Consider the following 14781-nt stretch of genomic DNA (forward strand, 5'->3'; position numbering starts at 1 on the left):
CTCCACCGCCAGCTCGCTCTCAGACTAATTACAGATCCGTGTTGCTCTCTGCTGGCAGCTGCTGCTCCGCTTCAAGGGAATCCAGAAAATACTCCGCAAATGCCCAGCGCCACCGTCTCAGAAGCGGAGGAATGCAACATAATGGCAACGTGCATGTGTTGCATGTATCGTGGGAGATAAATCTGAATCCAGAATACATTTTTTTTTTTTACCCTCTGTGGGTTGTGTTAGCCACAGTAAGGAATGCCATCTTATTGTTTTGTCTCAGGGTTTTTTGGCAAAGCCGCTGCATTCACTTTACATCATTAATCCCCGATTACCTCACGCATTGTGTTGTCTAGTTGCGCTCAGCGGCCGGACGATCGGTCAAGGGAGCCACATTCCCTTGGCTCTGTGGAAACGTTTGTGTAGGCAAGGCAACCAGATGCTGCAAGGGATGTTTCTAAGTATTCGGCTGTTTTTATTAAACGAAACTGCGAAAACCTGTAAAGGTACGTTCGGTAAAGACTTATTTATAATTTTTCTTTTTTGTTTTTTTTTTGTTCAACAAAAGAGAGCTTTAGAAGGATGGGACGTGACATTCTCTTGTATGGCCTTCTGGAGACCGGCCACGCTAAATATCCCATTATTGACAAGGGTAATTATCCAGACCTAAAAGGAAATGATAACCGACAAGGTCGTTTACACTCCACAACAATAGTAAGAAAAGCAGTTATTTTGGCTGTTTGCCCTGGGAAACCTCTCATTTCCTGAGTGCTGCTGGGCCTGTCCCCAAGACAACCCGGTTGAAGGAGGGAAGAGTAAAGGTCACCCGAGGGTTTGGAGGGGCATTTTTACAGAGAAATTCAAATCCCCCGACTCCTATTGTTCTCTAACTGTATTTTCTGCGGACAGACAGATCATCACACCACGTTACATGATAATAGTTACATCCTCCGGGGACACATTCATTTTTGTCCACTCTAGAGGACATGTATTTTTAAGTGCATCTCCCAAACTGTACATGTTAGAAAGGTGAGCGCTAAAGCACCATATGTTAGACATTCTATCATGTTTGATGTGTGGGGGCAGGGCTCACACACTTTTCTAGAAATCCTACAAATCAACCTGGAGTCATTTTACATTTACATTTATTTACTTAGCAGATGCTTTTATCCAAAGTGACTTCCAATGAACTCTATGTAGTGTTATGAGCCCACACATCTTATTCACCAAGGTGATTTACACTGCTAGATACACTATTTACAGTGGGTCACTCATCCATACATCAGTGGAACACACTCTCTCTGTCACTCACACACTATGGGGGAACCTGAACAGCATGTCTTTGGAGTGTGGGAGGAAACCAGAGCACCCAGAAGGCTTACACTGCCAGAGACACTACTTACAATGGGTCACTCATCCATACATCAGTGGAACACACACATTCTCTCTGTCACTCACACACTATGGGGGAACCTGAACAGCATGTCTTTGGAGTGTGGGAGGAAACCAGAGCACCCAGAAGGCTTACACTGCCAGAGACACTACTTACAATGGGTCACTCATCCATACATCAGTGGAACACACTCTCTCTGTCACTCACGCACAATCCATTTTGCACTCCTGGGTCCCGGGAGGGGGGTGGCAGTTCAGTACACCTGCAGTGACAATAAATGGCAGTGACAGAAACAGTAACGCTGACAGTAACAGTGACGGTGATGGTGGCAATGACACTGACAGTGTCGGTGACAGTGACGGTGACAGCGATCAGTCTGGGGTTGGGCTACATCCGATCGGGGTGGGTCATCTTCAGTGTTGGCGGGGAGACAAAAACACGATCGGCGGAGGAGTTACACTCAGACACTACAGTGTGTGTGCTGTTTGGACACAGCGATCAGTGAGTGGACCTCCGCCCTCTGCTGTCCTGTCCTGCGCTCCATCCAGACCAGAGCCTCTCTAGGGCACCCCGGACCGTGCCCTCGGTGTTCGCGGTTCAGGAGAAGCGCCTCGCACGCTACACGGGACGGACACGAACACGGTCACGGTGACGGTCACGCTCTGAGCTGCGGGACACGCGGGGCTGAAGCCCAAACTGCGCCCCCTGCGGACGAGGCGAGGGGCGGGCCGCCTGTAAATTGCGCAGCTGTGTGGTGCGCGCGGAGCCCCCGCCGGCCACTTATCGCTGCGGCGTCCGAGCGCTGAAGTTCCGGGGGGGGCCTCGCTGTGTGTGTGTGTGTAACGGGACTCGCGGCCCCTCCTCGGCGCGAGCTTCCCCGTCCCGGGGCGCGCGGCGGCGGCCGGCTCGTGCGGGAAACGCGTGATGGTGCGCGCGCTCCACTTCGGCGCGTGTCGTCCGCTCCTCGAGAGGCGGCTTCGCTGCTCCGCGTCTGCGAACGCGCGATGAAATCGAGCAGCGCGAGAAGATAAAAAGTAACTTCAGCGGATTTACGCTCTCCTGCGCGACACCTAAAATTAAATACCGCCTCGTTTCGGGACTGCCCGCGTGCGTTGCACACCCCTCAGGCTCAGAGTACAGTACTACAGTACACTTGCTCTGGAAACGGTAAAGGTGAGTTGGGTAACTGCGTTATTTATTATTATTTGTTTGTTTGTTTGTTTGTTTGTTTTCTCTGTGTGAACAACCTGTCCGGATTGGCGACCAGAAACTAGTCAGTGGGTTATTATAATAGTCACACACAACCCGTTACGCACCAGCTTGAAACAATTATAAAATGAATGATAAAAAATTATAATAATGCACAATAATAAATAAACAAGTCAATGCATACGATGCAGCAATTTTTGCTTGCTCTTAGGTGATTAATACCATAACATAACTGTTTTTTTTTCTTCCAGAAAGTTACATTCCATATCATATCGCGAACAAAACAAGGGTCCCTTGAAGGATCTTTCTGGTACTAACCCTGTTTTCCAGCTCTCATCCCAAACAAGCGCTTCTCTTTATTTCTTTCTCCGAGGCGGCTTACGGTGTTAGGTTTGTAAACTATGCTGCCTGCAGTAATTTCCCCGTTTTTTACTCTGTCAATTTACTTGAAGTGCATTGCACCGCAAACAGGGCGATTGGAACCCGTATCATTCAGTGAACCACTGCGCCCCCTGCTGTCCGCACGTCCAGTTGCACGCAGTGCTCAGGTGTCCACCTCAGTGTTCATTGGCCATCAGGCTCAGGTGTCTCAGCACCTCTAGAGCCGCTGCTGGAAGTGCCCAGAACTGGTGCAAACGACCTACTTTGGTGTTGTTCTGACTTAAAAAAAAATTAGTTAGAACTGTAATGATTGTCATTGTAAAGCCATCACAGGATCTTCGTTCCATATTCTTTACGCACGTATACTTTTTCCATGTTTTTTTAATGGAGTGCCCACCTGTAGGTGCCGAAGGGGCTCTTAGCACCTTGCTGCTATATGCCGGCTGTGATTTTTAGCGTGGCCCTTCACGAACCAGCCGCTCCGCAGCTCTGTCCCACAGTGCATTCAGGGGCTTCCACTGGGTCCCCTTCATCGGTACACTATGCATGCTGGGGTTGCGCCTGCGTGCAGCAGAGACCAGGTGTTCTGGGATCCACGCCATCCTGTGGAGGAGGTGTACCGAGCTAATCTGTGTTATCATCCCAGGAAACAATTTACGCATCCTGTATAAGTGTGGCCGTGCAGCATGATGGTGCCTCTGAGCTTCTGCGCTGTTGGTTTGGACATGAATTCGAACCTGGTTTAATCTCTATGCTTCATGTATTTTTGTGGGTTTCCTTCCACAGGCGTGTTTCTGGTGATGATGTGAATCTAAACAGCATTTAGTGTCCCCTGCAGGGTGTGCCCTGCCTCAAGCCCTTTGCTTCCAGAATAGACTCTGTACCACCATGACCCTGCACTGACAGGTTTTAACCGATAACAAACAAGTGAATGAATTTTCAGTGCTCTGTGGGTAAAATGTGTGAGTGAATAGGTGTGCTGGTGTGTCCTGCAATAAACTGGGGTCCCATCTAGGGTCTCCCCACTCATACAACCTACCTTTCTGGTGGTAGGATCTGGAGAACTGTGACTCTGACTGTTTAAGAGGTCACTGATGGGTCCATGATCAGTTTCAGGATCAGTAGTTTGAAGGAAGAGAAGACTTACAAGATAGCTCAACAGCTCCTGCATTTCAGAAAAGCAGAGGAAAGTCAGGGAAGGACTCTTTGGCATTTTGTTCAAAGTGAATTCAATCTGAGCAGTTGATGAGTCTGCAAAATTTAGCCAGAGCAAAGAAGATCAATACCAGATGCAATGAATATGGAGTTCCGCATAACCGTGTGCATATAATAATGTGATGCTTTTCCTTTCGGCATTCGGCATCACCATTCTCCTTGTGACAGACGCAGCCATCTGACCATGGGCGTTCATTAACCTTGATCGCTGTCATAATGCCAAGTTGGATTCTAGGTTCAACAGTGGATTAATGCAAACTCTGCAGGCTTGAACACTGTGCATTTATTGTGGCATGTTTCTTGTATTGCGTCATTTCATAGTCCCATTGCAGATCCTTACAGAACAGCTCTGAGGAACATTACAAAAGCGTGTGCATTAAAAAAAAAAACGTAGGAGCACATAAAACAAGGTTAAAATTGGTTAAAATTTGGAATAATATTTAACAGTGAGCTTAACGCTACGGAAGAAGCAATGCAAAAATAATATAATGAGAAACAACTGCTTTTACAAAGAATACAGGGAATATGTGCATTTAGCTTTGCCCAGAATGTGTTACGCAATATAGCTGTTTCTCACAACGAGGCAAAATGAAGACAGTTTTATTTGATTCATTCTTCAAAGATGACTTCAGTGCATCTTACCTTTACATGCAGCGTATCAATACCAGTGCTTTGCTTCTCCACTAGTGCACCCATATTGTGCTCATGGGAATCCCTTTTCTTCGCTCAACCTTCGCTCAGTGGATTAACAAAGGACTGCAGAGCAGGACTGTTATTATAGTCCGTTTGAAGCTGGGATCTAGTGGTCTATCCCAGTATGTAGTCAGTGTGTTTTTTTTTTTCCTTTTGGTACAGTTGGCGCACAGACACACTGCCACAGCGAGCTGGACGGTCAGTTCTGTAATTTTCCATTCTCGCATTTTCGGTAAACCTCCATGTCGGCCTTGCTGGCACATCCTGACGTGCTTCCCACATTCATCAGATGTAATACACCTTTCCTGTCATCAAAGCAGGAGGTTGCAAACCACAACACAGGTGCAGCTGTCCCCAGGCGTCACCTTAACTCCTTGAAACGGAACGGCCGGACAACATAAATCTGTTCAACAGAGGGTGATGGATGGAAAAATACGGATAAAAGAGGTTTAATTAAAAAGTAAGTGGGGATACCTGATAACACTAACACTTCGCCTTCCTTCAGTCTTTCTTTTTTTCTTGGGAGGAAAGTAGAATCCGGCTGAGTGACCCTGTAAAAAATACTCTGCCACATTTGAGTGCTGGGGACAAGGCTGCATGTGGCCCATATAGTGGAAGGTCTTGGGGCCTCTAGCTCTTACCGTCCTGTCAGTGTGTCTTGGGAAACGATGTTGGCCTCCAAGGCCACGTTCCCAGGGACTGTCGTAGGGTTCATATGGTCTTCCTGTTTTGAGAGAACCATGGACCCAATCCCACGCTAAATGCATATTAAATCACAAGATCGGTATTTCGATTCCCGAGGGACAAATGTTTTTCTGACATGTTGCATATGTTATACATGGTGTTGGCAATGCCATGCACAATCTTACATCATTATATGTCATATCATAATACTGATATGTCAGAAGAATTTAGCTGTTAAATACAACAGGAAAATATTCTTTTTAAACATGGGTCCATGCACTCTGTCATGGTGTCACAACGGAAGGAAGCCGTCGGACCCAAGTGCGGAGCATCGGGGTTCAGAAGGGGAATCCGAAAACCGTGGTCACAAGACAATCCAAGGGTCGCCGATGCACAAACGTTACCAGAGGGACAACCCGAAAGCCGTAATCCATGAGACAAGCAGGAGTTCGTGGAAACCGTGAGGTCTAGAGAGCGAAGGGAAAGGAGACGGGAGGACAGGGTTGAGGACGGGTTGAACAGGAAAGGTAAGGATTCAAGCAGCCCACTAGAGCGATGATCAAGGCTGAACAAGGTTCCGCGTTTGAGTGTGCTCCGGACCGCCCTTTTATGCGGTCGTTCCCTGATCCGCCGCAAGTGATCCTCCTTGCGCCGAGGAGGGCGTGACACACTGCTTTGCTGCTTACTTTAAAGTTATTCCGGGAGTGTCACAACGTATGTTAGCAGAGCAGCAACATGACAACTAGTCATCACTAATTTTGTCAAACTGAAATGAGCCTTTTCCCTTTTGTGTGTTTCTTCATATTCTATGGTTCTATTTACTGAAAAAGTTAAACACTCATTCGAATACACAATCTCTGTGGTGCATTTGTTAGAATTCTTTCTTTTCTCCTTTAAGCTGCATCTTGTCCTGAAGCACTGTAAAAAAAATATAAAAAACACATCTTTTGTTTCTGTTCTTAATGTAATCGGTACAGATTGAAAATCAAAGATTTAGTGTGAGCGGTACAACTCAAAAAAGTACCAAAGACACTTTGTAAGGCACCATAGTGCTTTTTCATTTAGAATTTGTTGTGTTTGGATTTGGATTTTTGCTCTTCTGAATGTGGTTTCCACACCTGTTCGGAATTTCTAAAGCAGTATTTTTGTACACACCATGTATTACATCACGGAACGTGGTTTAGCAATAGGCCCAGATTTGTTCTGCATTTTGCCGTTTTGCTCTTAGATGTAATAATCTGTAGTTGTGCGCATTGGTCCAGCAGACACACCGATAAATTTAATGATAGAGATCTGTCCGCAGTGGTAAACTATGCAGTCTTTGAACATGATTTATGTGCAGTGAAATAGCTTATACTTTCATTCTTACTCCGCTCTCCTTCACATAGTATACAGCTATGTGAAATATCATCGTTTAGTAGCAGGAAAAACATATCACCCACCCCCACCAATCCTCGTAATGTAATGGTGGAATGGTAAGTAAACTGTGTGACGGTAACATTCTTGATGAGTATTGAGATCACGCCCTTTGTTGAGTGGAAGCCTGCTTTCTATCTCAGAAATATCTATTTTTTTCTCCCCGTGGGGCCAAGAATTCAGGTTTGAGAGACCAGCTTTGTTCCCCTTCATACCTCATGTTAGTTAACTGTCACGTGTGCAGTGCGGTGATAAAGCGGCATGCCTGTGTGATACCTGACCTGACCTCTGGTGTGGACCAGCAGGATTTCATAGGAACAGATAGTGGGCCTGGAAGGATGACATCACTGCTCCGTCCTATCAGTTGTCGTTAAACAAACTCCCCCAGACTCCCGGGTGCAGAGTAAACTTGCTCTTTTGGCCAGAACACATTATCGTGTACACTGACTGTTGCTTTGTGATGGATGTGCTCCGTGTTTGGTACAGTTCGGCCGATTCACAAGCGCTTCATCCTCCAAAACTGTGCCAATGTTAATGCGGCATTTAAGTTCAGCCTGTGCGGCGCATGCGTGTTAGTGTGTAGAGTGGGAACGCTGCGGGTAGGGCGAAGCGGGAATATTAGGTGGCCACGTTGTTATGACGCAGGCAGGTGAAGTGCTGGATCGAGCGGAGGCGTTTTCGACATCATGCAGCTCTGCAGGGAGGCCCCTGAAAAAGATGCCGTTTAGGAGCAGCGTGAAAAAAGCCCTTCCTTGGGAGCTGTGGATACATACAGTACGTACAGGTGTCTGTCACATCCACGCTCACAACTCAACCGACAGCCCTGACTCTGCTCCAGCACCTGATTAACTGCTCACCCTTTATTAGACCCTTCTCAGCTCCCGCACCTTTGGGGAATCTCATCGGAGTCAACCGCCTTCCTTCGTGATGTCCAGTGCACACTCAACCCTTGTTCTCAGTTCTCGTCCTCCGGTTTTCGTCCCTTCGCCTTGTTTCCCGACCGCGTCCACGGATCTTCGTTTCGTCTCCTGACCTCACGCATGGATCCCTGCTCTGACCCCGATCGCTCGTCGACCGACCATTCGCCTGTCCCTGACACCGAGAACTTGCCTGATCCCCCGAATCCAAATGAACGACTCCGCACTTGGGTCCCGCCGTCCCGGTTCTCTCGGCCGCCCATGACGGTGTCCTCATACAGCTCTGCGAGTTGGAACGGAAATGGGGAATTCTGCGGTCGCTAGGGAAGTTGTTGGCGTCGTTGATAGTAAAGAAAAGTTCATGTTCATTACATTGCAGTAACTTGTGGCTGTGATTCGCAGCCCCCAGATTTATTACGAGTTGTTTATAATGGTAACTGACACGGTCTGCAGACAGTAATTGCTTAGATGAATGTATTCTAGATACGAGTTTGATAGACCACAGTGCATCAGGTATAATGGAATGTACTTTGAATTGTAATGAGTGTAATCTATGTCAGCAGTTGTTTCAACATTAAAAGTAGGACAGTATTTGAAGATTGCAGAGCTTCCTGCAGGCTAGCGAGGGCTATCCCTCGGGTGAACAAAAGGAGGAAGATCCCGCCGTGTTTTCCGGAGAGATTACCTTTACATCCAACAATGGGTGCAGCATTGACGTGCCTGGAAGGAGTGGCCTTTTTTTTTTCTCCCTCGTTTGTTTTCTGCTATTTTCCTGATTGCTCCACCTGCGAAGCACTTTATGGACCGTGAGCGCAGCTGCAACAGCCCTGGGTGATGTGTAGCTACAGCTTTACAGCCATGTGCTTCCCCCCTGGGTTTACAGTCCCCGGTTTGCGCCTCCGCCGCTACTGCGGCTGCCCATTGTTCGGGAACGCCTTAGGGAATGTTCAAGTGAGGGGAGGGCCGCTATCTGCAATTGCTCTGGCAGATGTTCACGTAAGGGAAGAAAAGGGGTTTAGAGCAAGAAAAGTGCGTGGATTGGTGACGGCTTTTAATTACTGCCACTGTCACATACGTAACTAGGAGTTCTGGCTAAAACTGAGTAATTGAAAGCAGAACATTAACATTTATTCATTTAGCAGAGGCTTTTCTCCAAAGCGATGTTCATCCCACAGTAAAATACAGAGTGCGTTACATCAACAGAAAGAGAGACTCGGAATGGGGACGCGTGATTCTGAAGCACAGTTAATTTGTCACACACCCCCATATGAACCGATGTACATCACACGAATAGCCGCATAAAACTTTATCCATTATTCAACACTTATAATCTCGAAATTATTGAACACGAACATTTACACCCTAAATCACAGTAGAGTCCGCCGATCTTCACCAATGTCATGAGTTGTGTTAATATGGGCTGATGCTACAACCTCTCTTTGGTGAGCAAAGATTACACCACAGTAATTTCCCTGCAGGATCCCATTCAGTGGTAAAAAAAAAATACATCTGCTGTTTCTTTCACCCTAAGCCCATCCACCAAACATTAATTTACCCCTCAGTGCTTTAGTAAAAGGTAAAGGACATATGAGAATGGTTTTATTTGAAAATTCATATTCAGAAAATTCCTCCATGTACAGAGGCAAATCAAGCAGCGTTCTTAGATGTTCTCATGATATAACACTGGAAGGCATTGAGGGATAACTTCCTTCTGAAATGACTTAAAGTCTTAGCAACAAACACACTCACAGCGGTTTAGGGCACTTGTCCAGAGCAGGGTTGCAGCGAGCCAGGGTCTAGCCCGGCAACACAGGGCGCAAGGTTGGAGGGGGAGGGGACACACCCAGGACGGGACGCCAGTCTATTGCAGGGCACCCCAAGCGGGACTCGAGCCCCAGAGAGCAGGACTCAGCCAAACCTGCTGTGCCACCACGCCCCTCCCCCCCCCCGGCAACAAACACCAAGCTCAAAATTCAAAGTTCCCGTCTCTACCTGAATACAAATGGAATGAGTTTAGGAAAGAGCTGAGGGCTAGTGGTCAAGTCAGAGATGCCTCCACTCGGCATCCTCATCGTACTCTGTGAACTCGATGCGACTGCTGCAGAAGAAACGCTCGACAAAGCACTTCTCTCTCAAGGTGATGACAGGCAGGGCTCAAACAATATATCTAAGAGCTTTGCCATGAGGGGGCTTTTCAGATGAGTACATTAGCTTTTCCAGACACATCCCACCTTCACATTACAAGTTGAGTGCTAGGTGCTGAGATTTTAATATTCAGTATCTATTTTAATTTGATTCGGTAAGCTAGTGCAAATGAAAGTTTTTGGTCGAAGAAGTGTTTGCTGGAATGCTCTTTTCTATGGAAAAGATTGGAAAATTTATCTGGTGAAGATTTATTTACTAATCCTCCTTCCTTCCCTTGCACAGAGATATTTCTTTCATCATTCTGACATTTTCCCTTCATCAGATGAGAAACGAGAGGTTTCATTTATATCATTTTAAGTGATTTTTACGCTACGAGTGAGCGTACCGTCATCCCAAAACATAGGTACAAGCAAATAATTTCCTTATTCTTACCTCTGAAAACAATGAGCTTTGTCAGCAGTTGCGTAGATTTGTGTGCAAAAATGAAATCGGCACAATGTACGATTAAATTTATGTGACAAATGTTTAAAAATGAGGTCCCTTGAGTTGCCAAAGACCATCTTCAACCAAGCTGCCGTTGTCAAGCGCTCCGCGCCATATAGCAGCACATACAAGTTTGCGCCAAAGCTTAGCAGCTTTGTGGTAACCGACAAATGATCTGTGCCTGCTGAGGAGACTGTGTAAAACCTTGCCTATAGAGTATATTTCCAGTTGTCTTAAAAGAAGCATGTTAGTACTAACAGAGTATTACTTATTGTGAGAAAGCATCGAAATGTTTGGTCTGCGACAGGTGTTCCGTGAGTATGACGCATCTAATGGTTTTCCCGGCATGTAACCGCAGTCATGACTTGGCTCTTCGCTAATTGCCGAGGCGCTGATGCATCAGTTTTTATTTTGGGTCCGTGACAGCCTTGCTGCGTGCTAAAAGGAATGCCCCTGGGCCTCTTTCTAAAGTGCTGGCGGTACTTTCTCCCAGGTAACACTGCTCACGGGTTCAAGAAGGAGGACGTGGGCCGTTCACCATGAAGCACATGTCCATCTCCAAGTGGCTGGCACAGCTGGGTCTGCCGCAGTACTTCAAGCTGTTTGATGACGAATACGACGGAGTGGAGGTAAGAGGGCGGATCGGTGTCAGTAAGTTTTTGAAGGGTTGGGGTTGTATGCCGCAAGAACAGACATGCAGACCAAATTCCCCAATTACATACACACACATTTTCTGAAGCCGCTTGCCCCAATGTGGGGGGGGGTTGCAGGGAGCCGGAGCCTAACCCGGCAACACAGGGCGTAAGGCCGGAGGGGGAGGGGACACACCCAGGATGGGACTCCAGTCCATCGCAAGGCACCCCAAGCGGGATTTGAACCCCAGACCCACCGGAGAGCAGGACTCGGCCAAACCCACTGCACCACCACACCCCCAACTAACATTACAAATTAACACCCAATTTGTTCATGTGACGTTATAACGTAAAGCAGAACAAAATCACTACTTAGAACATATTATTGATCTAATGCGACGGCTCAAAACGGTGCATGTGGAACATCAGTACGTGTAGAATAAGTTATTTTCTTCGGACAGAAGGCAGCATCTTTACCAAAGATGCTGGAGCCTCGAGACTCCAGGTTAGTGGAAGTGTTTGGACTCATCCCTCCTACTTACCAGAATTCGTACGCTTTGGCTCCCTCAGCACTGCCATTCATCATGAGACGATGCAGCTCTTGTGGCAAAGCGTTGGCTCCTCCATGACAAGCGTAGGAATGTAAAAATGATGCTCTTTCTGTAAAAACAGGTCTTACTCCATTCAACCAGCCATCCATTCAACAGCTTGCCAGTAGCCTGCCTACTGTTTTAAAGGCACAACTAGAAGTTTCATTTCCCTCGTAAAGCTTTTCAATTGTGTGAACATGCCAGCACTCTATAATTTGCATCCCAGCATTCTTTGCTTGCTGTGAGTCATTTTACTTGTTTTTGTGAAATGAGGAGGGAAAAAAAAAAGCATAATTTTGGATTAAGGAAATAATTCTCCTACTGTTGCCGGATGAGTTCTGAATTAATTTATGAGAAGAAATACAATTTGTGGCGATGAATAGCAGGAATACAACAGGACACTGATGGCAGCCATCTGCAGACACAGATGGGGAAAACATCAATACGCTATTCATAGCAAGCTGGATTTGGCCTGGGTTTGTCTGCATGGTGTTTGCTTTACTAGAGGCCACTGAAGTAAGCCAAGTGTTGGTGGTGCAGTACAATGAGAAAAATACACCTTATATCAAAAATTCAAGTTGCCACACAACAGTACATTACATTTACATTTATTTATTTAGCAGACGCTTTTCTCCAAAGCAACTTCCAATCCTATATAGTGTTACCAGCCCACACACCTTATTCACCGAGGTGACTTGCACTGCTAGATACACTACTTACACTGGGTCACTTAGTAGAACACACTCTCTGTCACTCACACACTATGGGGGAACCTGAACAGCATGTCTTCGGACTGTGGGAGGAAACCAGAGCACCCAGAGGAAGCCCACGCAGACACAGGGAGAACATGCAAGCTCCACACAGACTGAGCGGACTGAGACTAATTACATTCGTACGTAATTTTTAACTTTGAAGGGAAACAGCAAAACTGTAATACCTTGTTACCGACTTACGTTCATCTCCTTGGAGTGAAGCTTTTACGTAAAGCTCACATTATGCTCAGGGCTAAGCCGGGAACTGAGACCCACCTGTATCGCTGTGTGTAATCTTTTCATCATACCCATGCCCAGGTGCAGAGAGTAGCCCATTTCATACTCAGCTCTTATAGCTGATGAGAGCATAAATGAATAGCACGGTGGGCCCGACCGACATCCATCACAGTGGCCACCGCATGCATCCACAGCCCTGCTAGAAAAAGGGAGGACATTGGCGTGCAGTCATTAATGACTTGAGACCCATTTATAGCAACAAATCAGATTACGCCTTGTGCTGAAACACTACAGTGGTACAACGGTGCTTAAAAGGGTCTAGAAGAGCTAATACAAGATCCATTATGTGTCCATTACTTGCTTAATTAAAATTTCCGATCTCCTACGAGGCGCACAAATCGTCTTCTCTCTAATGAAGTGATGCTTCTTTCCGCGGCTTATGCGGTCTCTGCTCGCGAGGCAAATGCGCTCTTTCGTTGGTGGATGAGTAAACGGACCAGGGTCTGGAAGAATCTAGGATAAGAATCACAGTCACTTAGGATAAGAATCACGGACGCTTGGGCTATACAATACACGTGCGTCTAGAAATTACCAGGGCAAATTACCCGCATAAATCAGCCCCGGAGGAGACCATACATCTACCCAGATGCACGGCCTCCTTTGCATAGCGTGTGATAATCTCACCTTTGATGAGGCCCTCAGGTGACATGAGCCTTTGAAAATGACAGTGTATTTGACCCTTGAACACAGGTTGTGTTTTCTACGTGTAGCTGAGCAGGTAGCTGACAGGTCATTGGGCTTCTTTAAACCAGCATGCAAGGGAGCCTTTCCCCGCATTTCCCGGCAAGCGCCTGAACAGTCCCAGTCTTTGTCTAAGGGTGCTCTTACTAATCACAGCGACAAGACTGCACATGTACCCAGGTGTATATGTGTATGTTAGAACATGTGTGTGAATGGCTGTCTCAATCACAGCAGGGTCTGCCTCTACTGCCTGCGTAACCTGAAAAGAAAGCACCAGCATGCTCAGGGCGCACGGCATCCATGGGGCACGGCAGCATCCTGGCCAGAGGCACGAAGAGCAGCCCCGGCTGCCCTTCTGCCCCCTCCCTGTTCGCAGCCCACTGGGGAAACAGGAGGGATAAAAGAGAGGAATGCCAGGGGATCAGACAGATCCTGCTGGAGGTTCCCCTAGGGGATAGTAGCGATAAGGAACACAAAGGCACCAGTGTCACAGCAGCGATGAAACGGCCTCTTCCGCCTCACCGCTCGATGTTCCGACGAGTAGAAGGAGAACAAAAAACGCCAACCTTGACTTAGTTTCATCGTTCACGTGAAGTACTTGGTTTTCATTAAAACAGCATAGAATTCAACAGAACATAATCATAGAGTTTGCAGTTCAGTGAGAACCACCTTCTCGCACCCACCCTGCTACAGAACGGAGGAGGGTCGAGTGCTCTTCGGGATGCGAGCAAGCACTGACGCACCGCTTTGTTGCTGTTGGCAGGACCTGCTGGCTCTCACCGAGTCGGACCTACGGCAGCTGGGTGTCCACAGTCAGGTGCACCGAACGCACATCCTCTCCAGCATCCAGATACTGCAGGACCACGAGAGGAGGAGAGGTCAGTGTCGGCATCTCGCGGAACCACTTTCCTTCCCCCAGGTCAGGCACGTGTCTAGTTCCTTCGATTCGTGAAAAAGAGGAAGAAACGGCAATGGGCCACCGAGTCATTGTGACAAGAGCCCGGCAATTTTCCCTTGCAAAACTGGCGTGGGTGTTTCTGCAAAACTGCAGCGGATGCATCAGATGCCTCCCGAGGCAAATCAACGCCCCAGCTGTCTATACGTTTTGGGAACCCATTTCAGGGTTTCCACGTTGTGCGCGTTCACACATGCGAAAACAGCAGGAAGGAAAAGCGCTGTTTTAACGAGATCGCTCACCCTATTTCTGAATCCGGAGGGCCTGAGCAAACGAACTTATCATCCTCATGAGCCAGTCTGTTTTCTCAGACCCTGTTCGCCCGGGTTTGCATTCTCCCGCATTCTGTTTTC

The 14781-nt window shown here is 47.2% G+C and overlaps 1 protein-coding gene across 1 annotated transcript in view; it reads left to right on the plus strand.

The window, feature by feature from the left end:
• The first annotated feature begins 2175 nt into the window (after positions 1-2175).
• Positions 2176-14781, plus strand: part of bcar3 (BCAR3 adaptor protein, NSP family member) — a 62599-nt gene continuing 49993 nt past the window's right edge. Inside the window, exons 1-3 of the mRNA XM_029254756.1 lie at positions 2176-2551; positions 11015-11150; positions 14237-14351. Coding sequence (XP_029110589.1) covers positions 11061-11150; positions 14237-14351 — 205 coding nt within the window. The 5' untranslated portion in view covers positions 2176-2551; positions 11015-11060. The remainder of the gene's footprint in view (positions 2552-11014; positions 11151-14236; positions 14352-14781) is intronic.

This window comes from Scleropages formosus, chromosome 9, assembly GCF_900964775.1.
Source record: "Scleropages formosus chromosome 9, fSclFor1.1, whole genome shotgun sequence".
In the NCBI taxonomy this organism is placed as follows: Eukaryota; Metazoa; Chordata; class Actinopteri; order Osteoglossiformes; family Osteoglossidae; genus Scleropages; species Scleropages formosus.